Source organism: Mustelus asterias, chromosome 6, assembly GCF_964213995.1.
Source record: "Mustelus asterias chromosome 6, sMusAst1.hap1.1, whole genome shotgun sequence".
Classification (NCBI taxonomy): Eukaryota; Metazoa; Chordata; class Chondrichthyes; order Carcharhiniformes; family Triakidae; genus Mustelus; species Mustelus asterias.
In genome coordinates, this window is record NC_135806.1 from 137,396,695 (window position 1) to 137,423,960 (window position 27,266).

At 42.9% G+C, this 27,266-nt stretch overlaps 1 protein-coding gene across 13 annotated transcripts in view; it reads right to left on the minus strand.

The window, feature by feature from the left end:
* add1 (adducin 1 (alpha)) overlaps positions 1-27,266 on the minus strand; it is a 192,895-nt gene that overhangs the window by 102,950 nt on the left and 62,679 nt on the right. For all 13 annotated transcript variants that reach the window (XM_078215185.1, XM_078215187.1, XM_078215177.1 and 10 more), the window contains exons 2-4: positions 11,819-12,032; positions 7,728-7,890; positions 786-937 (exon numbers count right to left, since the gene is read on the minus strand). In XM_078215185.1, coding sequence (XP_078071311.1) covers positions 786-937; positions 7,728-7,890; positions 11,819-12,013 — 510 coding nt within the window. In that variant the 5' untranslated portion in view covers positions 12,014-12,032. The remainder of the gene's footprint in view (positions 1-785; positions 938-7,727; positions 7,891-11,818; positions 12,033-27,266) is intronic.

A 27,266-nucleotide genomic window follows, 5' to 3' on the forward strand; every position in this document is an offset into this window, starting at 1 on the left:
ACTGATTTGGTGTTTGAGTCGTGACTGGTATTCGAAGCCATGCTGTATAAATATCCCCACTTTACTGTGTTCAGAGAGAACTTTGGCTTCTGCTTTCAAGGGGTCAAGTTCTCCCGCAAGCTTGTGAGAATAAAGCCTACTCTATTTTGACTCATACCAGTCTCAAGAGGTATTTTTTACCTACTACAGCCGGCATCTCCACATCATACTTGGCATGGAGCACTGTTGCTGAACCGACAGATTCACCTACCCCTCAAAGAAATTGAAAAGAAGGCACCAGCAGCATGATGGCACAGTGGATAGCACTGCTGCCTCACAGCGCCAGGGACCTGGGTTCGATTCCCAGCTTGGGTCACTGTCTGTGTGGAGTTTGCACATTGTCCTGTGTCTGCGTGGATTACCTCCGGGTGCTCCGGTTTCCTCCCACAGTGCTGGTTAGGTGCATTGACCACAACAGGTGCCAGAGTGTAGCGACTAAGGGAATTTCATCGTAACTTCATTGCAGTGTTAATGTAAGCCTTACTTGTGATGAATAAATAAACTTTTACTTTATGGCTAACTTCAAGGAAATTTATTAGAGGTCCATCTAAAAAGCAGTGGTAAAAGGAGAGAGACACCTCATTCTCAATTTTGCAAGTCAACTTGTTTCACCGTCTACTTGGGTTCAATAAAATAAGGTATTCTATCAAATAGAGGGAACAAGGTAGAAAGACGTTCTACACATATCTAGCTCAATTACAACATTTTGTTTCAAAAAGGAGGGGAATTTGGGGAGCTGAATTTACTGTTATGTGATTGTAGATAAGTTGCGACCATCCAAAGAGGTCAGCCAGTCTGTGGAAAGCTGCCAGCTTGCAACGCAACAATTTCTCTCCTTTATCATATGCAACAGATTCAGATCCTCGGAGATCATTCACAGGGGTAACCATTCCAAGACCTAAAATAGGAATACATGCAAAATTAACAGTACAGCATTATGCAAGCGTATTTTTTGCAATTTGTGCATACGACATTCAGTTAAGTTAAAGGCATTTCTACACATTTTAATTGGAATCTGCCAGTCAAGAATTAATTCGTAAATAAAAAAAATCAGGAGCATTAGAACAGATTCACCATTAGTTTACTAGATCAGAAGCAATTGCCACCATCTTGAAATTCCTCTTCCAAGTCTCTCACCATCCTGACTTGGAAAAATATCAACATTTCTTCACCGTCACTGGGTTAAAGTTTTAGAATTCCTTATCTAACACCACTATGAACTTATCTTTATCACACTGTAGTGGTTCAAAAAGGAAACTCACCCATACCTTCTCATGGGCAATTGGGATAGATGACTAATATTGACCTTGTCAGTGACACTTGTTAGCGTATTTCTTGCAATTTGTGCATACAATATCAGCCTTTTAAAAAAACTGAAGTGAACCATCTCATCATTCAGAATCAGAAAATTGTAGGCTCAAGCCAAACTACAAGATATAAGCACATATCTGGTCTGATATTTTTGTGCAGTAGTCACTGTTTGAGGCCCTGTCTTTTGGGCAAGATGTCAAACCAAAGCTTCATTTGCCTGTTTTAAATGAGGATAAAAGATCCAATGACATTTCTCCAAAGGATGACAAAGAATTCTTCTGGTGCCCTTGCCAACATATCAAAAATGAATCAACTGGCTAATTATTGTCATTTGTGGGACCTTTTCACAAATTGGTTGCTGTATGCCCATAAACAGCAGCACGTATGTAATTTATTAGCTGTGAATTTAAGATAACCCAAGGATGTGAAAGATTATAAATGCTAGTTTGTTCTTTTCCTGTGTAATTATTGTCCACAGCAAGAGGATAATAGCCTTGATCATTTGCACTTTTCATTCTGTGAACATAAACCTTGAGGCAGCAAGAGCAGAAAAATGAACAGTAGCACCTCATCAATACTAGTCAGCCGTTTTACATAGAACATAGAACAGTACAGCACAGAACAGGCCCTTCGGCCCACGATGTTGTGCCAAGCTTTATCTGAAACCAAGATCAAGCTCTCCCACTCCCCATCATCCTGGTGTGCTCCATGTGCCTATCCAATAACCGCTTAAATGTTCCTAAAGTGTCTGACTCCACTATCACTGCAGGCAGTCCATTCCACACCCCAACCACTCTCTGCGTAAAGAACCTACCTCTGATATCCTTCCTATATCTCCCACCATGAACCCTACAGTTATGCCCCCTTGTAATAGCTCCATCCACGCGAGGAAATAGTCTTTGAACGTTCACTCTATCTATCCCCTTCATCATTTTATAAACCTCTATTAAGTCTCCCCTCAGCCTCTTCCGCTCCAGAGAGAACAGCCCTAGCTCCCTCAACCTTTCCTCATAAGACCTACCCTCCAAACCAGGCAGCATCCTGGTAAATCTCCTCTGCACTCTTTCCAGCGCTTCCACATCCTTCTTATAGTGAGGTGACCAGAACTGCACACAATATTCCAAATGTGGTCTCACCAAGGTCCTGTACAGTTGCAGCATAACCCCACGGCTCTTAAACTCCAACCCCCTGTTAATAAAAGCTAAAAATGAAAGTTATGTTTATATTATGGATATTTACATATAAAACATGGAGAGTTTTCTGCTGTTATAATGGCCAAATAATCAGGAGTACCTTTTACAGCAGTGGTCACAGCCTTCAATTACAAAGAATGTCATTAGTTGCTTCACGTTCACAATGTGTTTTATTTGGTCACATCTATTGCTCATCTCTTGTTACTATGAAAAGATTAGGAAAAGCCTTCTTCAAATTGCTGTGGAGTTTCTGATGATCATATAACAGCATTAAGTGGTAGCTTCAGGAAGTCCCACTATCTTGCTGGAGCAATCAGCAATTATGGTGCTGCTGAAGGTCAAAGGAAGATAACAAGTGTTTCTTTTATTTGAGACAACCAATTGTATGGCACGAGGCAAAATGTTACCAGTAACTTGCCAACCCAGCCCAAAATGCACAATCCAGGACAGGCTGCAGTGTGGCATGGACAATTTCATTGTTATATATGGAATTGAAAACTTTTTGAACAAGTAGCCCCCTCCCGACCTTAAGAGTAAATTAACCAGTGCCCTACAAACAGTGGCAGCATGAACGATAAAGCAGTTAAAAACTGCATGGCTACCACCAGATTTTCCCACACTTTACTGTAGAAACTTTGCTTATGCTTGTTTTCAAAAATTATGCGCACAAACAATACTACATGGAGCCTTAAAGCACAGCAGGGATGTTTTGTCCATTTCTTCCAAGAACAATTCGCAACATTTTTTCCTCCTCAAAAGCTTTCATTTGCTGCTTGAAATATTTACCACTTCCCTTTTATTTAAAAGATACAATAGTCTCTGTCTCAACCATGAGCATTGAAAATAAGTGTCACCTATGCAACAATGTTCAATTTGGGTCCCATTAGAAATACCGACTCCAGGCCACATCACAACCTTGATCAAGACATAGGTACAAGGGACCAGGATTCTCCCCAAAATATTCTTGAGTGTTGAATTTGCATGAAAACTGGAGTAAATCACACTACTTTTTTTCCAATGGGAGTTCAGAGAAGAATCTCCCACACTCTTGTGCACTCTGCATTGCACAGCGTGACTCCCGCTGATAATGAATGGGCGGGGCCTATCCCCACCAAGGAGGCCAGCAGCATAGCGTTGAGTGGGCCACTGTGCATGCGCCCATCTGTCTGCACCGAGACAGGCGCATACACAGTGGCCTGTTTGCCGGCCTCTATTGCTGGCCAGCTTGACCGTCGAACCGCCACCCCATCTCCACAGCCCAATCGCTTACCCCCCCCCAAGCATGTCCAGGCCCAGCCTCGACCACCCCCCTCAGATTTCTCCCAGCAAGCTGAAACCCCACCCCAACCCAATGCAGGATCAGTGGGGGAGGGATGGAGGCCAGCATTTGAGGCTGGCCAGAGTAGCAGTGGCACCCCCACCCCCCCAGACCGTGCCCCCAATCAGCCCGACCCCCATGGCACTGCCCAATGCCTGGTAGGCAGTGCCAAGATGCCCCCTGGACATTGGCACTTTGCATCTCAGGCTATGCCAGGGGACTCAGGCTGGTACTGCCAAGGTGCCAATGCCCAGGGGCAACCCCCCCGGCGCTTGACACTCTGGGGGGCACCGATTGCACCCCTTCAGTCCAAGGGGTTTGGGCCGCCAGCTCCGCAAAAGTGGGGAGCTACTGTAAACTCCGCTGGAGTGAAATACTCCTGGCGGGCAGGGGGACGGGGGCCTTGCAGGTCCAGAGACTTCAGTCCCGGGCCTGCTAATTGCATTGAAATCACATAAATTATGTGGCTCCGCGCCGATTTCTGGCATGGAGATACGGCACCAAGAGAAACCCTCGGGGCTGGATATTCAGTGCGAATCATGTTAATCCGGCTCCGCTGAAATTAGCGCAACAGGATGGGAGAATTACCCACAAGATCTGAATGAGAGAGGCAGGTTTTGTCATGAATCACATGGATGTTATCTGCAAGGGCATCTAAACTTGAAACACCGGTTTGTGGTGGTGTATAGTTTTGTTTTTGGAATGGTGTGAGGAGTCACGTGAAACCCAAATGATAATAACCAGCCCAATTGTACCATAGCAATTGCTAAAGACTATTTATTAAATTAAAGGCAAATGCACACAAATAGGACTATGATACTCTTAAGATAATTAGACATTTGAATTACTAAACAAAGTTTGTATAGAAATAACACCTCATTCCAAGATATATCTGCGACTCCTTAAGACTTTCCCATTCCCAAACCATATCCAAATCTGTAAGTCAAGTCCAGCTTATAGTTACCACAGAATACAAGGTGGACAATCAAGTCTCGAAAACTCCTTTTCCTGGTCCAGTGAAGATATTTCAAATGCCTTTATGAAGGTTTCTGCACTATCATGGCTCTCAGACTTCTTAGATGTTAAAATGGTTTCTCAGCTGCGAGATGATAAACTGGCCTGTTGGCTAATGCCTCTCAGGCTCTTAGCTGTTACAGTGCATCTTGGCTGAGAGACTTAAACTAGCCTGTCTGCTTCTGTGGGTGCTAGCATTCACACCCTGGTTCCTCTTTGATGTTCTGTGTATTTGAGCTGTCTGCATCTCTCGTATTCGGTGACTCTCGAAACCGGCATCTGTATACCTACATTGATCTCTCAGCTTTCTAGGAAAGCTGTTTCAGACCCGATTCTGTCTGGATGCCTGCTAATCCTTGTTATTGGGAAAGGTTACGTCTCATGATCCCCTTTGAATGCTGGCTATGCTATCACTAGGCCATTACTTATTTATCTATTGAAGGGATGTTGTTTGGGAAGAAGGAAGTCCCTATACCTAACTGCCTTAAATCATTATAGTCCTGCTCCTGAATGTGTGTCTTCTATTTATTGTAATAAAGTCTTCAGTAAGTTTTATACTACAACTGGGCTTGTTACTTTCTCACTGGGTCTACCACTGGGTCTCCTCGCACCATTCCTGTAAACAAAATTACACACCATCACAAACCAGTGTTCCAAGTTGGGAAACCCTCATAGATGACATCGTAACACTTGTTAAATTATTGTTCCTGTGGTTACTGAGCACATCCATGACAGTAGGTACACTCAACATAATGCCATACTGGATTGGTTAAGGAACCCTAGCAAAATATTAATGGGAGAAAAAAAAGAAAAAGGAGTCCATATGATACATATGACACAAAATATGATGAGGTTGTTGCAGGACAATTATCACAGCCCCAAAATATCACTGTAGCTATATTCATAGGCAACATCCTTGACCCATGCACAGCCAGCTGCTTCAATGATCTCCTTCTGTCATCAGTTCAGGAGCAGGGTTAATTGGTGACAATCCCACAATATTCAACTTCATTCAAAACCGTTTAGATAATGCAAAGTACAAACCACCTCCATAAACACTGGGAACACAGTGGATCTACCACTGCTCTTTGATGTCCACTAGCTCCAACCCTTCAATCTGAACAAAAATACAACTTTAGCTCTTTTGTTTCATATTTGCCAGCCACTATTCTCTTCATGCTGCTACTTTTTCTATTAGATTATACACTTGATTTTTCTAACAAGACTTAAATCATCCAAACAACTTCTAAAAGACAACAGATATTACACCTCCTCTATCAAATCGGATCACTTCTTCAAAGAAATTGAACATTTCAGATTTTTTTTCTTCATTCATGGGATGTAGTAGATGTCACTGGCAAGACCAGCATTTATTGCCCATCCCTAATTACCCTTGAGAAGCTGATGAGCCGCCTTTCTGAACCTTTGTAGTCCATACGGTGTAGGTACACCCAGAGTGTTGTTAGGAAAGGAGTGCCAGGATTTTGACCCAATGACAGTGAAGGAACAGCAGACTGTTTCTAAATCAGGACGGTTGAGTGGCTTGGAGGGAAATGTCCAGGTGGTGGTGTTTCCATGTGTATCCTGCCCTTGATCTTTTATATGGCTGTGGTCTTGGGTTTGGATGGAATAGGACTGAATCCCTCTTTACAGAGACACACAAAGTTTTTTTAAATTAGTGTCACAAGTAAGCTTACATTAACACTGCAATGAAGTTACTGTGAAAATCACCTCGTCACCACACTCCGGTGCCTGTTTGGGTACACTGAGGGAGAATTTAGCATGGTGGTGACCAAAAGCAATTTGGAAGCAACTGTCTGTTGAAAAGATTAACCCAAAGCTCCAACTAAGAAATTTTCATCCTGAGTGTTCTCTCTGAATGAAGCCAGCAAACCCAAGCAACTAATTACTTAGTCTACTTTACAGGACGAACTGCATCTCTTTCCATCAGAGGAACATTGAAGTTAGTGGATGGTTAACTAGATTAGCCAGGGGTGTTGAAGATGCAAACGATTGAATCTAGATTCATTTGTTGTAATCCAATATAGAGGCAGTTAACAACTCCGTCATTGGTATGTCTGTGACTGGACTTTCAGCAGAGAGATATCCTTGATATGGGTAGGTAACCATGATGTGGAGCTGCCGGCGTTGGACTGGGATAGGCACAGTAAGTAGTCTCTCAACACCAGGTTAAAGTCCAACAGATTTATTTGGTAGCACAAGCTTTCGGAGCACCGCTCCTTCATCAGGTGAGTGAGGTAGGTAAAGTCACCATAGTCCCAGAAGACCATTGGGAGAGAGCTAATTGGTGGTGATTTAACCTGAGTCTCACCACGCCTCAGGTGAGAGGCAAGGTTGAGAAGACGGGCCTACATGAATAACCCCAGCTGGCAAGGGAATTGAACCTGAGCTGTTGGTGTCACACTACATCACAAACCAGCTATCGAGCTGACTGAGCTAAACTGACCCCTCCTAATATTGCGCTCATGTTTGCTGAATCCACACTCTACTTACTAGAGCTCGCCTGCTGAGGTCAGAGACAATGCTTCATATTGCACATGGAAGGTAACTTCTTAAATCCAATTCAGCAAAACACCAAAATATTTTTAACAAATAAAAGACTTAGCAATAGAAATTTTCTCCCTTTAATCAACTGTTTTGTATCATGGCCTAAAGTTCTCTCAAACCTCTGTCAGCATCACTAGTTCTGAGATACAAGGGCTGCATTTGGGAAAGAAAACAGCTCTCAGATCTGTAATTTACACCTCTCCACATCAACACAGAACTCAACTGCCAGAAGTAATTTGGTCCCAATTACTTAATAGAAGATTTTACACAATAATTATACCTACTCATGTTTAACGCAGCCATTCCACCTTGTGGTGCAGCAGGGTACATACTAGGCACATTTGTTGTCATGAAATCTGCAATCTGCTGTAATGCAAGTAGACTAGTAGGGTTTTTTCCTTTCTTGAGTTGCTCTTGAATCATTGATTCCAGTTCTTCACAGAAAGCCTGGAAAATAAACAGGTTTTTTTTAAAGAGCATCAATTTTGATACTTCAAGGATTACATACTTGTAAATAATTAAAATACTTTCTTTCAAATTAACAAAGTGCAAGCTGTGAAATATCACCACTACCAATCATAAAACTAATTACAAATGGGTCCCAAACACCACAGCTGAATTCTTCTCCCACTGGTGGCATGGTGGCACAGTGGACAACACTGCTGCCTCACAGCACCAGGGACCCAGGTTAAATTCTGGCCTTGGTGACTGTCTGTATGGAGTTTTATGCAGGTTAGGTTGATTGGCTATGCTAAATTGTCCCTTAGTGTCCCAAGATGTGTAGGTAAGGTGGATTAGGGGTTACAGGAATTGGACAGGGACCTGAGAAAGGTTAAGAATCGGTACAGACTCGATGGGCTGAATGGCCTCCTTCTAAGGAATTCTATGATTCTATGGTGTACCCTGTCCCGACCATGAAACAGCAAATAGCAAGTCACATAAATTAAAACTTGAAGTAGGGGTCTGTTATTTAGAAAAGTTGGGGGAGGGGGGGCACTTCTGTTGAAAAACATTGACTTTTTCATTAGAAGAAAATCATGAACTCTCCTGAAATGTGACTTTAAAGACAATAACCACTACTGGTTATAGGGACCAATGTATTGCCAATTACAGACAGTGTTTTAATGGATCAACAGAGCAGCCTAGAAGGGAGGAGTTTACAGCATAACAGCTAGTACCAAATCAAGCTACCAGAATCCATTAAGTGCCAGAACAAGAAGTTGAAATAATTGAATTGACTGATCAATACAACATTTAAGACTGGTGCACTCTTGCTGATAATTGCATGGTTGCACAGGACCACACACACAAAAATCTTGTTTCCACACAGTTCAGCATTTGCCTTGACTTGCCCGTTCTTACATATGCACAGTTGCACTACAGTTTGACAAAACTGGAACAGATTAGTACATCCTGTTCAGTGCAAGCATTATTGAATAAGCTTGAGTGAAGTTGACCACCTAAATGTAATAATGACTTAAGTACTTAACAACATGGATCTAACAAACGATAAGTGACTCGGAGTGTTTTGTTCATGACATTATCTCGCTAAGGCGGCTTTAGAGATCCTCCCATCCCTCGTGTTCCAAATTTGACTCATGATACTTTCTTCTTGGTTCTCAAATAATGGGCATTGCTGGCATGGTCTCCTTCATTGTATATGCATAGTTTATCAAAAAAGTGGGGATGACGATACTTCTTACATAACTAAGTGGCTTGCTTGTCAGGTCAGTTCAGTTCAGAAGGCATTAAGATGCAATTGCATGTGTATACTCCAGAGCTGGTAGGGTGATTAGTTACTTTTCCTGTGTGAAATTAGAGAATATTTAAACTGTCGCTTTTGATCCCCCCCCCCCCCCCATGTTGAATTTGAACTCAATTCCGAGGTTCCTTATCCAATAAAAACCATGCTTCCATTGGCATAAGAGTCAAAAACAAGAGAATGATTTAAAATGACTGGCAAAAGAATTAGGGTCAATAGCAGGAAAATCTTTTCATACTGCAAGTGATTAGGATCTGGAATGTCCTGCCTGATAGTGTGGTGGAGGCAGATTCAATTGTGACTTTCAAAGGGAATTGGATAACTGTGTGAAGAGGAAATGCTTACAGAGTTAGGAGAAAAAGGGCAGACACGTAGGCCGAGCTGAGAAGCTCTTACAGAGAGTGGGCACAGACTAAATGGGCTGAATATCTCCTCATGTGCTGTTGAAATTCTACAATGATACCATAATTCAGGGAATTCAGGGAGAGACTGAGGGGTTCTTGAACAAATTGACATAGGGAAGGACAAGGTATTGAAGGTGTTGGCAGCCTTAAAAGTGGATAAATCCCCAGGTCCAGATGAATTGTGCCCTAGGCTGTTGTGGGAGGCAAGGGAGGAGATTGCAGGGTCTCTGATCCAAACTTTTAATTCCTCTGGCCAAAGGGGAGGTGCCACATGACTGGAGAACAGCTAATGTGACTCTGCTATTTAAGAACGGTCGTAGAGATAAACCAGAGCTTACAGACCAGTGAGTCTCATGTCAGGGGTGGGGAAACATTTAGAGAAACTTCTGAAGGAAATAGAGACCCCCTATTATTCGTCATTGATGACTATGTGGGGGTAGGATTAGTAAGTTTGCGTATAAAACAAAGATTGGTTGGGTGGTTAACAGTGAGGTGGAGTGTCTTGGGCTACAAGATATAGACTGAATGGTCAAATGGGCATTTATCTCCACTTGGACATGCAAAGCTTGATCAGAGATAGTCAGCATGGCTTCGTCAGAGGTAGGTCATGTCTGACAAATTTTTTGAGGTGGTGACAAGGTGTGTAGACAAGGGTAGTGCAGTCGATGTAGTTTATATGGATTTCAGCGAAGCCTTTGACAAGGCCCCACATGGGAGACTTGTAAAGAATGTAAATTGACATGGGATACAGGGTAATTTGATGAAGTGGATTCAAAATTGGCTCAGCTGTAGGAGACAGAGGGTAATGACAGAAGACTGGAAGCCAGTGTCCAGGGGTGTATCCCAGGGGTCTGTGTTGGGCCCCCTATTATTCGTCACTGATGACAATGTAGAGGGGTAGGATTAGTAAGTTTGCAGATAGCACAAAGATTGGTCGGGTGATTAACAGTGAGGCAGAGTGCCATGGGCTACACAATATAGATGGAATGGTCAAATGAGCAGATGAGCGGCAGATAGGATTTAGCCCTAAAAAGTGTGAGGTGATAAACTTTGAAAGGAGCAATTTAAGAAGGAAATACTCAATGAATGGTAGGACATTAGGAAATTCTGTGGAACAAAGGGACATTGACATGTTTGTCCACAGATCTGAAAGCGGAAGGGCATGTTAGTCGGGTAGTGAAAAAGGCATATGAGACACTTGCCTTTATTAGTCGAGGCATAGATTACAAAAGAAGGGAAGTAATGTTGGAGTTGTTTCGAACTTAGGTGAGGCCACAGCTAAAGTAAAGTACTTTGTGCAGTTCTGGTCGCCGCATTATCGGAAGGATATGATTGCACTGGAGGGGGTGCAAAGGAGATTCACCAGAATTCTGCCTAGGATGGAACATTTAAATTATGGAGAAAGGTTGGATAGGTTTGGGCTTAATTGCAAGAAAAATAGAGTACAAAAGTAATAAGTCTTGCTACGACTATGAGTATTGGTGAAAACATACCTAAAGTATTGCATACAATTTTGGTCTCATTTAGTTTCAGGGGAATATACTTGCATTGGAGGCAGTTCTGAGTAGGTTCATGAGGTTGACTCCAGAGATGAAGGGTTGTCTTTCAATGACAGGTTGAACAGGGTGGGCCTATGCTCATTTGAGTTTAGAAGAATGAGGGGTGATCTTATTGGAATCATAGGGACCTTGACAGGATTAGGTGCTGAAGTGACATTTCTCCTCATGGGGAACGGTTTTAGGTTAAGGGGCTCATCCATTCAAAGACAAAGTGGAGGAGAACTTTCTTCACTCAGGAGGGTTGTGAATCTTTGGAATTCATATCCAGAGTGTAGTGAAGACTGTGTCATTGAATGAAAGTCACTGAGTCAATCCTGACATAGACAGATTCTTGTACCACAGAGGCATCAAGGGTTATCTGGAAAGGGAGGTGGAGGTCAAGATCAGATCAGCCATGGTCCTACAGAATAGTGAAGTAGGCTTGAGGGACCATAAAGTCCACTCCTCTTATTTTTTATAGATTCAAAAATATAATTGCAATGTCCTACTATTTATAACATTTGGTCTGAGATTTTATTAATTTACCTACCATATACATTAAATAATTTACTTATGAAATGTGTCAAGTTTTGTACCTAACCTTTATTTCAAATACCAATGAGTACTTGCACCTACAGAGATCCAAGTAAAAGGGAAAAGTTTGAGGTTACCGGACTCTGCAGAATCATGGAAACCCTTTTCCTTTGCTCCATCATGTTGAAATCCTGTCGCAAATCTGGTGGCATATTTCTCTCCCTGAGGTATTCAGGATTGTTCTCATCGACTCGGTCGAAGTATTTCTCCTTATGCGGAGCGGTCGATGGAGGTGGGGAAGTAACTACCCCCACACCAGAATCACCATTCATAGCAAGATGTTTTAGGCTCCTATGAGGGAAAACAAATTTAAATGTTAACCCATGTGAAATGTTAACCCACAAAATATCATAATCAATAACTAATAAACGACAGAAGACTTCAGGGAAAATACTCAATTTCATCCAGTTAGAATTACTAGTCTTGAATACAACATAAAAAATCAACCAGTAAAACTTTAGTGAAGTTGACAATTTGCTCCACCTTCATATTCATTCTTTTTATACATTTATCCAACATTATATTTGAACTTCAAATGAAATTAAGAGTGTCAGAGGAGATAAATTAAAACTATATTTAATAAATTAGATTTCCAAGAACATGAAATGGTGCACAAGAACTAAAACCATTGCACGTCAGAAATTAAAAGCCATATGGCTGTTATTAAACATTGAGAATTACCAGTATTAATGTACTATTAAAGATTAAATCATAAAATCATAGAAGATATGTATTAGTGTTCAGAAAAACATTGCAGTACTTTTTAAAATTGGTTGAATGAATAAAAGATGAATTTGATGCAGTCAAAATTCATTTATTTTCCCCATTCTCAAAGAAATCCAAATACTAGCCAACGTCAGAAGAAATTACTCATCATCTCCATATTAAAGGAAGATTCCTTATTTTTGAACGGTGCCTCTTAGTTCTCTTCTGAGTCTCCTCAGAAGGGAAGTATCCTTTCAACATCTACCCTGTCAAGTCCCCTCAGAATCTTACACATTTCAATAAGATCCTCGCATTCTTCTAAATCCAATGGATGTAGGCCAAATCTGCTCAAGCTTTCCTCATAAGACAACCCCTTCAATTCCAGGAATAAATCTAGTGAACCTTCTCTGAGCTACTTCATTGCAAGTATTTCCCTCCTTAAGGTGACTAAAACTGTGCACAGTAATCTAGGTGTGGTCTCATCAATGCCCAGTACCATTGTCGCAAGACTTCCCTACTCTTACACTTCATTCCCCTTGTAAAGACGAATACCTATTTGCATTCCAAATTACTTGCTGTATCTGCATGCCAACATTTTGTGTTTAACATCCCAAGGACACCCAGATCCCTCCATACCACAGCAAATAACATTTTGCATTTCTATTCTTCCTACCAAAGTGGACAACCACACATTTCTACATTAAACTCCATTCGTCAATTTTTCTCCCCTCACTTAACCCATCTATATTCTTTTACCAACTTGTGTCCTCCTCACAACTTACTTATCTTTGTATATTCAGCAAATTTGGCTGTGATACATTCAATCCATTCAAAGTCATCAATATAGATTGCAAATAGTGTTGCACTAGTTACAGTTTGCCAAAATGGGTCATTTTTCCCTGTTAGTTAGCCAACTCTAGCCTTCACTCACACATCTTGTTCAATTTCATCAGTGAAATAAACCAGCCAACAACATAAAAGGATCAGGGCAGGGAAACTTGGCACATTTCGAATGCAGCTTTCCAGTCCAAACAGGGTGTTAGAGCGCAAACAAGTGAGCAAATTATTTTAACTACAAATTCCCTTCCCCATACAGGCAGTCCTCATTGTAATTGCAGTTCTAAAAATCATGAGTTCATTAACTTTATTAACAATGTTAAAGTGAAACAACATTTAGTCAAAGTTAAGCAGGGACTTTGATTGTCCAATTAAAACCTCTTCTTCTTAAACAGTGACAAAACACAGAAAAAACAATAGTATTTTTAAAATAGATCAGGTTCCTTCAATATTAGAGAGTAAATTTAAAATTACCCATGTAAGAACACTCAAATTATATCACACTTTGATGTGTGGTTTCCCAGAGTCCCACATCTAATGCATCAATTAATTCATAAGGATCGGCTGCAGGGGGTGGTGGGGAGGGGGGAGAGAGTGTTTGTAGGATTAGTCAAGAAAACAGCTCACACATTTAGCTACTTTTTGATGCAGATACCAATGAATCATATCAATTCAGTTTAGCATGTGTTTTATAAAGCCTCAAGATCTTAAGCAGACTATGATTATTTTAAAAATTAAGCATTGCAGACCTTCAGTTTTTACATTTCTTTGCCTTCTTTCCACTGAAAGGCCTCCCTTGAACTCCAAAGTTTAGTCAATGAAAAGCCAGTGACCTTCAAAGAATGCTAAAATACTGGCTCACTTAAAGACTTGAATTCATGATAGCAACCATAAATTTTGTACTAATTTATTCCCAACCCCACTTTAACAACTCCATCAACTTCATGAATATTCAGTACTCTCCAGCAGACATCACAGCCAAGTTGAGCATTCTGAAAGCTTTTAGCATAGCGATACTTGAAACTATTTACAGATCATGAATTTAAAATAGATAGAAAATAAATTTTGCTAAATAACAGGCTCTGCCATTTACATCAATTCCCTGCAGACAGGACGGTAGAGTACCTAAACCGCAGCTACCCTTAATGGAGTGAAATTTGCATCTATGATATTTCTAGGCCAGAATTCTCTGACCTCGCCCGCAGCTGGGATTCTCCGGTCCTGTGACTTTTAATGGAGATTTAGCTGAGCGCCAAATTTTTTATTCTTGCTGGGCATCTGACAGAGAACTCCGGTCCTAGTGTCAATTAACTGCCATCTTCAGACTAAACCCGCTCAACATTTGAAACCTAATTGTGAGATTTGAAATAATGTCAGCTTCTAAAATTTACAGGAAAGCAATTCATTTCCACGCTATGACATTTGTGTTAAGATAGGTTAATGAGTATGAGAAGCATTGTGTAAGTTTCAAGAGCAAATCTATGTGGTTTTCCTTTCAAAACAGGCCAGCAATTGCTGGAATAAATTCCCAACTGTGCAGAGTAGATTCATTGCCAACATTCAAGGCGAGTTGGACAACCTGCTAACTATAGCCAACACCAATGTGCACTAAAAAGTAGGTGGAGCGCTAGAATAGGAATGGAGAATTTCCCAGATTTCATCTCATTAAGAAATTTCATGAATGGCTGATGGGAGTCAATAAAAATCATGGTGAGTTTAAATTGCACCATAATAGTATTTTTTTATTTTGAGAGTCATAAATAGGTTGACATTAACACTGCAATGAAGTTACCATGAAGATCCCTTAGTTGCCACACTCTGGTCCCGGTTTGGTACACAGAGAATTTAGCATGGCCGATGTCAGCACATCTTCTCAGACTGTTTGAGGAAACCGGAGCAGCTGGAGGAAACCCATGCAGACACAGGGAGAACGTGCAGACTTTGCACAGACAGTGACCCAAGCCAGGAATCAAACCCGGGTCCCTGGTGCTGCAAGGCAGCAGTGCTAACCAAAGTGCCACCCCTATATGGGATATGTTTGATGGAATTTAGAGGAAGAGGGGATCTAATTAAAACATAAAATTCTGACAGGGCTGGACAGACTGGATGCAGAAATGTTATTTCCTCTATCTAGGGACAGGATCTAGAACACGAGGGTCACAGACTTAGTATACAGGTCACGCATAAAGATAAATGCGAGATGATGCATTTTGGTAGATCGAGCCAGGGCAGGACTCAGTTAATGGTAGGGAATTGGGGAGAGTTATAGAACAAAGATCTAGGGGTACAGGTTCATAGCTCCTTGAAACTGGAGGCACAGGTCGATAGAATGGTGAAGGCGGCATTCGGCATACTTGGTTTCATTGGTCAGAACATTAAATACAGGAGTTAGACAAGATATGCAGGGTCACATATGGAATACTGTGTACAGTTCTGGTCACCCTATTATGGAAAGGATATTAAACTATAAAGAGTGCAGAAAAGATTTACTAGGATGCTACTGGGACTTGATGGTTTGAGTTATAAGGAGAGGCTGGATAGACTGGGGCTTAGGGATGATCTTAGAGGTCTATAAAATAATGAGGGGCATAGATCAGCTAGATATTTAACATCTTTTCCCAAAGGTAGGGGAGTCTAAAACTAGAGGGCATAGGTTTAAAGGTGAGAGGGGACAGATAGGGTCCAGAGGGCAATTTTTTCATACAGAGCGTGGTGAGTGTCTGGAACAAGCTGCCAGAGGTAATAGTAGAGGTGGGTACAATTTTGTCTTTTAAAAAGCATTTAGACAGTTACATGAGTAAGATGGGTATAGAGGGATATAGGCCAAACACAGGCAATTGGGACTAGCTTAGTGGTTAAAAAAGGGTGGCATGGACAAGTTTGGCTGAAGGGCCTGTTTCCATGCTGTAAACCTCTATGACTATGAATACGACTATGCCATTTAGGGCTTAGAGGAGAATTGTTTAAATGTAGAGGGTGATGAACCTGTGGAATTCCCCACCATAGGAGGCCATGGAGGCCAAGCTACTGAATATACTAAAGAGAGTGCGAGGATGGCGTTGGGAAAGAGAATCAGTCATGATCATACTGAACAGTGGAGAGGTTTGAAGGCCAAATGGCCTACTCTGCTCCTATTTTCTACATTTCTATGCTTCGAAGTCGCTTCTTACTCTGCCGTTCAGTGAATACAACCCTTCCTCAGACAAATCACCCATTCCAGGTATTAGTCTAATAAACCTTCTCTGAACTGCTTCCAATCCATTTACATCCTTCCTTGAAGAAGGAGACCACTACTGTACACAGATGTGATTTTACTAGTGCACTGTACAATGGAAGCATAACAATGGGAGGCACAGTAGCAGAGTGGTTAGCACTGCTGCTTCACAGCTCCAGGGACCCAGGTTCAATTCCCGGCTTGGGTCACTGTGCGGAGTTTGCACATTCTCCCAGTGTCTGTGTGGGTTTCCTCCAGGTGCTCTGGTTTCCTCCCACAGTCCAAAGATGTGCGGGTTAGGTTGATTGGCCATGCTAAATTGCCCCTTAGTGTCCTGAGAAGCGTAGGTTAGAGGGATTAGCGGGTAAATGTGTAGGGATATGGGGGTAGGGCCTGGGTGGGATTGTGGTCGGTGCAGACTCGATGGGCCAAATGGCCTCTTTCTGCACTGTAGGGTTTCTATGATTCGATGATCCCTACCTTGTATTCAATTCCCCTTGCTATAAATAACATTCTATTGGCTTCATACTAACCTTTTGCAATTCAAGCCCTCGGACACCCAGACTCCTCTGCATCACAGATCTTTACAATCTCTCAACATATAAATAAATGCTGCTTTTTATTCTTCCTGCCAATTTCACATTTGCCCACCTTATACTCCATTTGCCACTCACTTAACCTATCTATATCCCTTGGTAGCCTCATGTCCTCTTCACAACTTACTTTCTTACCCATCTTTGTCTCATCAGCAAATTTAGCAACCATACCTTTGGTCCCTTCATCCAAGTCATTTACATAAATTATAAAAGGTTGAGGCCTCAGCATTGACCCCAGTCATTACATCTTGCTAACTAGAAAAAGACCCATTTATGCCAACTGCTTCCTATTAGCTAGTCAATCTTCTATCCATCCCAATATGTTATCCCCTACACTATGAGCTTTTATTCTCCACAATAACTTTTGGTGTGGCACTTTATCAAATGCCTTCTCAAAATTTAAGTACAGTACATCCACTGGTTCCCATTTATCCAAAGCACATCTCCCTCAAAGAACTCCAATAAATTGGTTAAATGTAATTTCCCTTTCACAAAACCATGTTGGCTCTGTCTGATTACCTTGAATTTTATTAAGTACCAAGAGTGTCTTCGTAGAATCATAGAAACCCTACAGTGCAGAGAGAGGCCATTTGGCCCATCGAGTTTGCACCGACCACAATCCCACCCAGGCCCTTCCCCCATATCCCTACATATTTACCCGCTAATCCCTCTACCTACACATCTCAGGACACTAAGGGGCAATTTTTTTTTAGCATGGCCAATCAACCCAACCTGCACATCTTTGGACTTGAATAATAGATTCTAACATTTTCTCTATGACAGATGTTAAGCTAGCACGGTAGCACAGTGGTTAGCACTGCTGCTTCACAGCTCCAGGGTCCAGGGTTCGATTCCCGGCTCGGGTCACTGTCTGTGTGGAGTTTGCACATTCTCCTCGTGTCTGCGTGGGTTTCCTCCGGGTGCTCCGGTTTCCTCCCACAGTCCAAAGATGTGCGGGTTAGGTTGATTGGCTAGGTTAAAAAAATTGCCCCTTAGAGTCCTGGGATGCGTGGGTTAGAGGGATTAGCGGATAAAATATGTGGGGGTAGGGCCTGGGTGGGATTGTGGTCGGTGCAGACTCGATGGGCCGAATGGCCTCCTTCTGCACTGTAGGGTTTCTATTTCTATCTCTTCAAGGACCCTCACATCCCTGATGTATGGTGACCATAATTAGACAATATTCCAGATGTAGCCTCACCCAAGGTTTATAAAACCTTTAGCATAACGTTACTGCTTTTGTACTTAATACTTCTATTTATGGAGCCCAAGGTCCCGTATGATTTGCTAATTACTTTCTCAATATATCCTGCCACCTTAAAATGTATGCATATTGTTGCCAATATCTGATTTGTTCGTATGTTTTAGAAAATAAATTTTTGTTTAGAAATTGAATTTTAAATGTAGATAAATAGAAACACTTGGTTGAAATACTGGTAAACAGACCTGGGTAATAAAAATTCAAAGTAAAACTGTATTTATCCAATATGGTCAGAGTTAGAAATGAGAAAAATGCATATAACGAAAGACTGAAATCACAAATATCCCCAGTTCTAACTTTATATTAGAGGGAAGATCATTGATGGCACAGTTTAAGATGGTTGGTCTGAGGATACTTTGCCAAGAAATTCTGGCAGCAATGTCCTGGGGCTAAGATCATTGGCCTCCAATACTATCACCATCTCTTCTATTGTGCTAGCTATGGCTCCAACCAGTGCAGAGTTGCCCAGATTCTCATTTACTTCAATATTATTGTGCTGCAGTTGGTCACTCTCAACTCCAGTCTGGTATTAACCTCTTTTGTCCATGTTTGGTCCAAGTCTGCCCATCGTTTTCTTTTTCAGAAGCAATCAGATTTTTGGTGGGGTGTGGTGAGATAATAAAAATGGAATCAGTTCCTCAAGGATAGGAAGACAAATCTGACTGATTTCAAACAATTGATTACAGCTTCCCAATGCAGTTCTTTCATGGTTTAGCAGCTATTTTACAGTGTGGTGTTGGGTCAAACATATAGGAAAGACTGGGCTTTAATTTCCCTGAATTTTAAAAAATTATTTCATGTAATGTGACAGGTGTAGAGGCAGGGTTATAATATTTTGGCAAACCCCACTTGTCCTCAAGGCAGTGGTAAGCTGCTTTCTTGAACCTCTATAGTTCATCTTGTGCAGCACACCGACAAGGGAACCCAGGAGCTCCATGCTGGTTACTGTGTCTGGTTTTTTAAAATTCCTATTTAAACAATTATTACAATTGAGTTCATAAGAACATAAGAAATAGGAGCAGGAGTAGGCTATCTAGCCCCTCGAGCTTGCCCCGCCATTCAATAAGATCATGGCTGATCTGAAGTGGATCAGTTCCACTTACCCGCCTGATCCCCATAACCCCCAATTCCCTTGCCGATCAGGAATCCATCTATCCTTGATTTAAACATATTCAATGAGGTAGCCTCCACCATCTCAGTGGGCAGAGAATTCCAGAGATTCACCACCCTCCGAGAGAAGAAGTTCCTCCTCAACTCTGTCCTAAACTGACCCCCCTTTATTTTGAGGCTGTGCCCTCTAGTTCTAGCTTCCTTTCTAAGTGGAAAGAATCTCTCCACCTCTACCCTATCCAGCCCCTTCATTATCTTATAGGTCTCTAAGATCTCCCCTCCGCCTTCTAAATTCCAAAGAGTACAAACCCAATCTGCTCAGTCTCTCCTGATAATCAACACCCCTCATCTCTGGTATCAACCTCTGATAATCAACACCCTTGGGCTAGGGAAGGTGGTGAAAGATGGGTTTCCTGGTTACTACTTAATGCTGGAGATTGCACAGATCAACGTTAACAGAATCTCAGCTGAGGTGTGATTACAACAAGCCACCCCACCCAACCACTGCCACATCTCCCAATTACTGAACTACCTGCTGAAATTCAATACAAACTGGTGGAACTACATAGGGGATCCATAGATGCCAAAAGACAGTACCTGACCAAGCTAGAATCCCAAGCTAGCCACACGACAAGGTCTGCGGGACATGAGCTACAAGATGAAGGCAAGAAAATCACCGGCTCCAATGCACCCCTCCCCGATGAGCTCAACGCATTTAATGCCCATTTGGCACCATGAGGTCAGCGAGAGCACGCCCTCCACCCCAGAAGCCTCGGACGAACTTGTATCCGAAGTCACCATTGCAGATGTCAGAGCAGCCTTCTCAGAAGTCAACCCATAGAAAGCAACTAGCCCAGATTGGGTACCTGGGTGAGCAGCCAGCTCCTGCTTGGACCAGCTGGCAGGATATTCGCAGACACCTTCAACTTCTTTTCACACCAATCTGAAGTCCCTACCTGCTTTAAGAAGACAACCATCATCTGGTACCAAAGAAAAGCCAGGCAGCATGCCTTAATGACGATCGTCCGGTGACTCTGACATCCATCATTATGAAGTGCTTCAAAAGATTAGTCATGGCACACATCAATTCCTGCCTACCAGACTGCCTGGATCCACTACAGTTCGTCTATCACTGCAACAGGTCCACAGCAGATGCTACCTCCCTGGCCTTAAATGCTGGAAATACGCAGCAGGTTTGGCAGCAATAATTTGGAGATGAAAACAGCTAATTCAGGTGACATTTCATCAGAACACAAGAACCAAGAGAATTGAAACTCCTCTTGGGATCAAACAAAACACTAGCTGCACACGAATTTCAATTTAATAAGCAACCACATGCCCTTGTATATAGTCTAGAAGAAAGCATCCTCTCAGATTTCATAAACCATGAAAATTTGCGAACTGTTAAAATCAAATTGCCATGGTGAAATGAAAACTAGTCAAGTCACAACTGATGTTCAATTGTATTCAGGCATCCAGAAAAAAGCTCTAACTAAAAGTCCATTAAAATATGCAATGTAAGTAAGTATCAGTTACATAATAGTAAAAACAGTTTACTCCTTAGCTCACACTATAAAAGCAGAGCAATAGATGAACTAATCCTAAAGAAACCCTCCAAGGGCCTCAAACAATCTACATGCAATTTCTGAGGTCATAGGCAGTCAAGCTGCCAGAAGTCATTCACACACAACTGAAAACAGTCCTCCATTGTTCGATTATGAGGGGCAATTTTTGCAGTTATTCATCGTCACAAGTCAATTTTAGCTGAGCCTCTTGAAGAGCAAAGCAGAGACAAATTCACTATCCGAGGACGACAAAAAGAAATCTTGCATTATAAATTTTGTAAGGCCAAGATATTCACTGGTTACTGGAATAGATTTCTCTAAAGGCATTTTAGTTTAATTCTCAAGAGACTAAATTTAAGAGGCTTTGCACAAAAATTATAGCAGAGCTCTCAATCTAACTTATTGTCTTATGTCAGTCAGACTGTAACACAAGCAAGTAGTCATTTACTGGAATCAAGGAAAGCAGATTCTGTACACTCATCCCCTTTGCAGTAGCTCCAAACATTTTTAATTGCAATAGAGTTGACAGAATAAAGGTTGATTAGTTTGGTGAAAACAAAAGTAATATATTTCATACATGCAGTACATATCATTAGAATAACAAATTTCTCATGATAGTGAATTGTTAGTCTCTGAATTCACCGAGTGATGGCCCAACATCTGGGCTTTATTTCTGAAACTTCTGTAGCATGATTCTATTTAACCAACGGCTGAACTCAAATTTCCTAAGTTTGCAATATACCAACTAAATTACAACCCAGCAACAATTCTTCCCTTCTAGGGCTTTATAAAGCCTAAATCCATCTGGAATTAAAATCTGCCTAGCACTCAAGCTGATCTTTCATCTCGGTCTTTCAACTAGCTGGTGTATTTTTATCACCTCTGTTTTCCCTATGCTAATATGGCAAATACCTGCAAATTGTCTAATACTCATAAAACCCAAAGTCTTTTTTGATTTGATTTCTTTAATTTGACATGGTGGCAGTGGTTAGCACTGCTGCCTCACAGCTCCAGGGAGCCAGGCTCAATTCCAGCCTTCGGTGACAGTCTGTGTGGAGTATGCATGTTCTCCCTGTGTCTGCGTGAGTTTCCTCCAGGTGCTCCTGTTTCCTCCCAGCTACTCTCCCACACTCCAAAGATGTGTGGGTTAGATTGATTGTCGATTCTAAACTGCCTCTTGGTGCCAGGGGGATTAGCAACATAAATTCATGGAGTTACGGGGATAAGGTCTGGGTGAAATTGTTGATGCAGGCAAGATGGGCCGAATGGCCTCCTTCAGCACTGTAGGGATTCTATTCTATGATTCTATTATAGTCACATGTATTATACAGTGAAAAGTATAGCTTCTTGCACGCTATACAGACAAAGCATACCATTCATAGAGAAGTAAATGTGTGTGTGGGGGGTGGGATTCTCCCAAAAAAGTTCTAAGTGCGGAATTTGCAGGAGAAATGGAGTAAATCACGATTGTTTTGTTTTTTGAGTGGGAGTTCAGATTCGAATCTCCCACGCTCTGCGCAAGCTCAGAGATGGGACATATTCACTGGCCAGCCCAGGACCCCCGCAGAGCTGCCCCCCCCCCCCCCAAACAGTGGGCAGTGCCAATGTGCCCCCTGGGCATGGGCACTTTGCCCCATGAGCAGTGCCAGGGCCACAGGCTGGCACTGCCGGGTCCTATGCTCAGGAAACACCACCCTCCGACCCTCTGGGGTCCTCCGATTGCCCCCCCCTCCCTTCACTCCAGTGGGGTCTTCCGCTAGTTCCCTAAAAGTGGGAAGCTACTCTGAACCCCATCGGATTGAAATTGTATTGGAGGGGTGGGAGATACTATCGGGCCAGATAATCTCATTCAAATTACATTAATAGATTAAAATGATTGACCTCTTCTCGCCGGTTTCCTGCATGGTGCCGGATATCCGGCAGTGGGAGACGCTTGTGCGTCGGGAAAGCATGCGTGAATCGGCGCATCTCCCGACCCGACAATCGGAATGCGAGAATCACTCCCCGTAGTGTTACAGTCATAGCTAAGGTGTAAGAAAGATCAACTTAACGTACAGTAGATCCATTCAAAATTCTGATGGCAGCAGGGAAGCAGCCGTTCTGGAGTCGGTTGGTACACAACCTCAGACTCTTGTATCTTTTTCTTGACAGAAGGTGGTGGAAGAGCTATGTCCGGGGTGCGTGGGGTCCTTGATTATGCTGGCTACTTTTCCGAGGCAGCGGGAATGAGTTAGTAGACAAATGGGTGGAAGATAAAAGCAAAATACTGCCGATGCTGGAATCTGAAATAAAAACAGAAAATGCTGGAAAATCTCAGCAGGTCGACAGCATCTGTGGGGTGAGAATAGAGCCAACATTTAGAGTCGAGATGACCCATTGTCAGAGCTACAGGCACAGGGAATCAGCAGAGATTTATACTATGAGGGTCTGGGAGGGGGGTGGGGGGTAACCCAGCAAATCCCTTAAGCAGCTTTAAATTTGAGAAGTGGTTAACCAGAGGAAGGAAATGGACCTGAATTGCTCTAGAGGGCTAGCATGGTCTTGTCGGGCTTTAGAGAGGGTGCAGGAAACATTTACAAGAATGGTTCCATTGATGGAGGACTTCAGTTGGACACAAAACTGGAGAAGCTGAAGTTGTCCTCTTAAAAGCAGGTTGAAAGGAGAGTTGATAGATGTCTAGGCCCATTCTTTTAAATGCGTGGGCCATTTAAATTTTCTTGCTTCAAGTGACCAACCTGGAAAATTCCAGGTTGCTGCATGGCCTATAGAGAACATTTCCATTGGTAGAAGGGCCAAGAATTAGAGTACACAGATATAAAGTGGTTGGCAAAGAGCCATTGGTAACGCGAGGACATAATTTTGTTTTTTTAAAAAGCACAATAAGTGATTATGATATTGCAAAGCAGTCTCCGAATCGGCTGCCACCACGCCCTTGTGCCCCCGCTTCCTCCCATCCCCATTTTAATAGGGAATGGGATGACCACAGGCCATGAGGCAAGGATAGGGAGTAGGATGAACTAAGCTGTTCTTGCAGAGAGCCAGCATGGACTCAATGGGCCAAATGATCTCTGCTGTTCTATAAATAGTCTATGCTTCTATGAAATTGTCACCAGAAGTGCATTTGGACTGAATCAAAATTCTGGAATCTCATCTAGGCAGCACTCAGTCCACCTACCCCACAATGAAGGCAGCTGTTATGAAAGTGGCTCCCTCCAGTTTCACAAGGGTAATTCGACGTGAACAATAAATGCCAGCCTTACCAGCAAGAGCATGGTGTTGAGAGATAGAGGATCAGCCATGATCATATTGAAAGGCGGCAAACAGGGGCCAAATGGCCTATTCCTGCTCCTATTTTCTATGTTTCTATGTTCTCATACCATCAACTATCTTGAAGAAAGGTGGAAGGAAAAGATTGAGTGAGAAAGAGTCAAAAGCGTGGTCAAGGGTGGGAAAATGCATTAAAAATTAAAAGCAGTCCATGTTCAAATGCAACAAGATCTGGACAATATCCAGGCTTGGGCTGACAAGTGGCAGGTAACACTTGTGCCACACAAATGCCAAGCAATGACCATCACCAATAAGAGATACTCTAACCACCACCCCTTGACATTCAATGGTGCTACCATCACTGAATCCCCGACTGCCAACATCCTTGGGGTTACCATTGACCAGAAACTCAACTGGACTTACCACATAAACAGTGGCAGCAAGAGCAGGTCAGAGGCAAAGGAGTACTGTGGCGAGTAACTCACCTGACTCCAGTCAGGAGTGTGATGGAATACTCCTCACTTGCCTGGATGGGTGCAGCTGCAACAACACAAGCTTGACACCATCTAGGACAAAGCAGCCCGCTTGATAGGCACCACATCTACAAACATTCAATCTCTCCACCACCAATGCTCCGTAGCAGCAGTATGTACTATCTACAAGATGCACTGCAGCAATTCACCAAAGATCGTTAGACAGCACCTTCCAAACCCACGATCACTTCCATCTAGAAGGACAAGGGCAGCAGATACATGGGAACACCACCACCTACAAGTTCCCCTTCAAGCCACTCACCGTCCTGACTTGGAAATATATCGTAAGAAGTCTCACAACACCAGGTTAAAGTCCAACAGGTTTATTTGGTAGCACAAGCCACAAGCTTTCGGAGTGCTGTTCCATCATCAGGTAAATCTTTAAATCATTTGGAGGAAGATGTAGCTGGTGTGATCACCAAGTTTGCGGACGACACAAAGATTGCTGGAGTTGCAGATAGTGATGAACATTGTCAGAGAATACAGCAGGATATAGATAGGCTGGAACACTGGGCGGAGAAATGGCAGATGGAATTTAATCCAGATAAATGCAAAGTGATGCATTTCGGTAGATCTAATGTAAGGGGGAGCTATACAATAAATGGCAGAACCATCAGGAGTATAGACACACAGAGGGAACTGGGTGTACAAGTCCACAGATCCTTAAAGGTGGCAGCACAGGTGGAGAGGGTGGTCAAGAAGGCATATGGCATGCTTGCCGTTATTGGACGGGGCATAGAATATAAAAGTTGGCATATGATGTTGCAGCTGTAGAGAACGTTGGTTAGGCCACATTTGGAATACTGCGTCCAGTTCTGGTCGCAACACTACCAGAAGGACGTGGAGGCTTTGGAGAGAGTACAGAGAAGGTTTACCAGGATGTTGCCTGGTATGGAGGGTCTTAGTTACGAGGAGAGATTGGGTAAACTGGGGATGTTCTCCCTGGAAAGACGGAGGAAGAGGGGCGACCTAATAGAGGTGTATAAAATTATGAAGGGCATAGATAGGGTGAACAGTGGGAAGCTTTTTCCCAGGTCAGAGGTGACGAACACAAGGGTTCACAGGTTCAAGGTTCAACACAGATGTCAGGGGGCATATTTTACAGAGGGTGGTGGGGGCCTGGAATGCACTGCCAAGGTGATTGAGGCGGACACGCTGGGATCGTTTAAGACTTATCTAAATAGCCACATGAACAGACTGGGAATAGAGGGATACAAACGAATGGTCTAGTTGGGCACATGAGCGGCGCAGGCTTGGTGGGCCGAAGGGCCTGTTCCTGTGCTGTATTGTTCTTTGTTCGTGGGAGTTCTGTTCACAAACAGGGCATATAAAGACACAAACTCAATTTATAAAATAATGGTTGGAATGAGTGTCTTTACAGGTAATCAAGTCTTAAAAGGTACAGACAATATGAGTGGAGAGAGGGTTAAGCACAGGTTAAAGAGATGTGTATTGTCTCCAGCCAGGACAGTTAGAGAGATTTTGCAAGCCCAGGCAAGTTGTGGGGGGTTACAGATAGTGTGACATGAACCCAAGATCCTGGTTGAGGCCGTCCTCATGTGTGTGGAACTTGGCTATCAGTCTCTGCTCAGTGACTCTGCGTTGTCGTGTGTCGAAAAGACCGCCTTGGAGAACGCTTAGTTGAAGATCAGAGGCCAAATGCCCGTGACCGCCGAAGCGTTCCCCTACAGGAAGAGAACACTCTTGCCTGGTGATTGTCGAGGGGTGTTCATTCATCCAATGAAGTAACGTCTGCATGGTCTCCCCAATGTACCATGCCTCAGGACATCCTTTCCTGCAGCGTATCAGGTAGACAACGTTGGCCGAGTTGCAAGAGTATGCACCGTGTACGTGGTGGATGGTGTTCTCACGAGATGATGGCATCCATGTCGATGATCTGGCACGTCTTGCAGAGGTTGCTGTGGCAGGGTTGTGTGGTGTCGTGGTCACTGTTCTCCTTAAGGCTGGCTAGTTTGCTGCGGACAATGGTCTGTTCGAGGTTGTGCGGTTGCTTGAAGGCAAGAAGTGGGGGTGTGGGGATGGCCTTGGCGAGATGTTAGGTCTTCATCAATGACATGTTGAAGGCTCCAGAGAAGATGTCGTAGCTTCTCCGCTCCAGGAAGTACTGGACGACAAAGGGTACTCTGTCCGCCGTGTCCGTCTTCTGAGGAGGAGTGCGCGGTTTTTTGCTGTGGCGCGTCGGAACTGTCGATCGATGAGTCAAACGCCATATCCTGTTCTTATGAGGGCATCTTCGTCAGGTGCTGTCTAAGGTTAGTACCCTTCGTCATCCAGTACTTCCCCGGAGAACACGGGGAACGTGTAGGTACCCCAGGTACACGGTACCTTCACGTGCAACTCGGTCAACATTGTCTACCTGATACGCTGCAGGAAAGGATGTCCCGAGGCATGGTATATTGGGGAGACCATGCAGACGCTA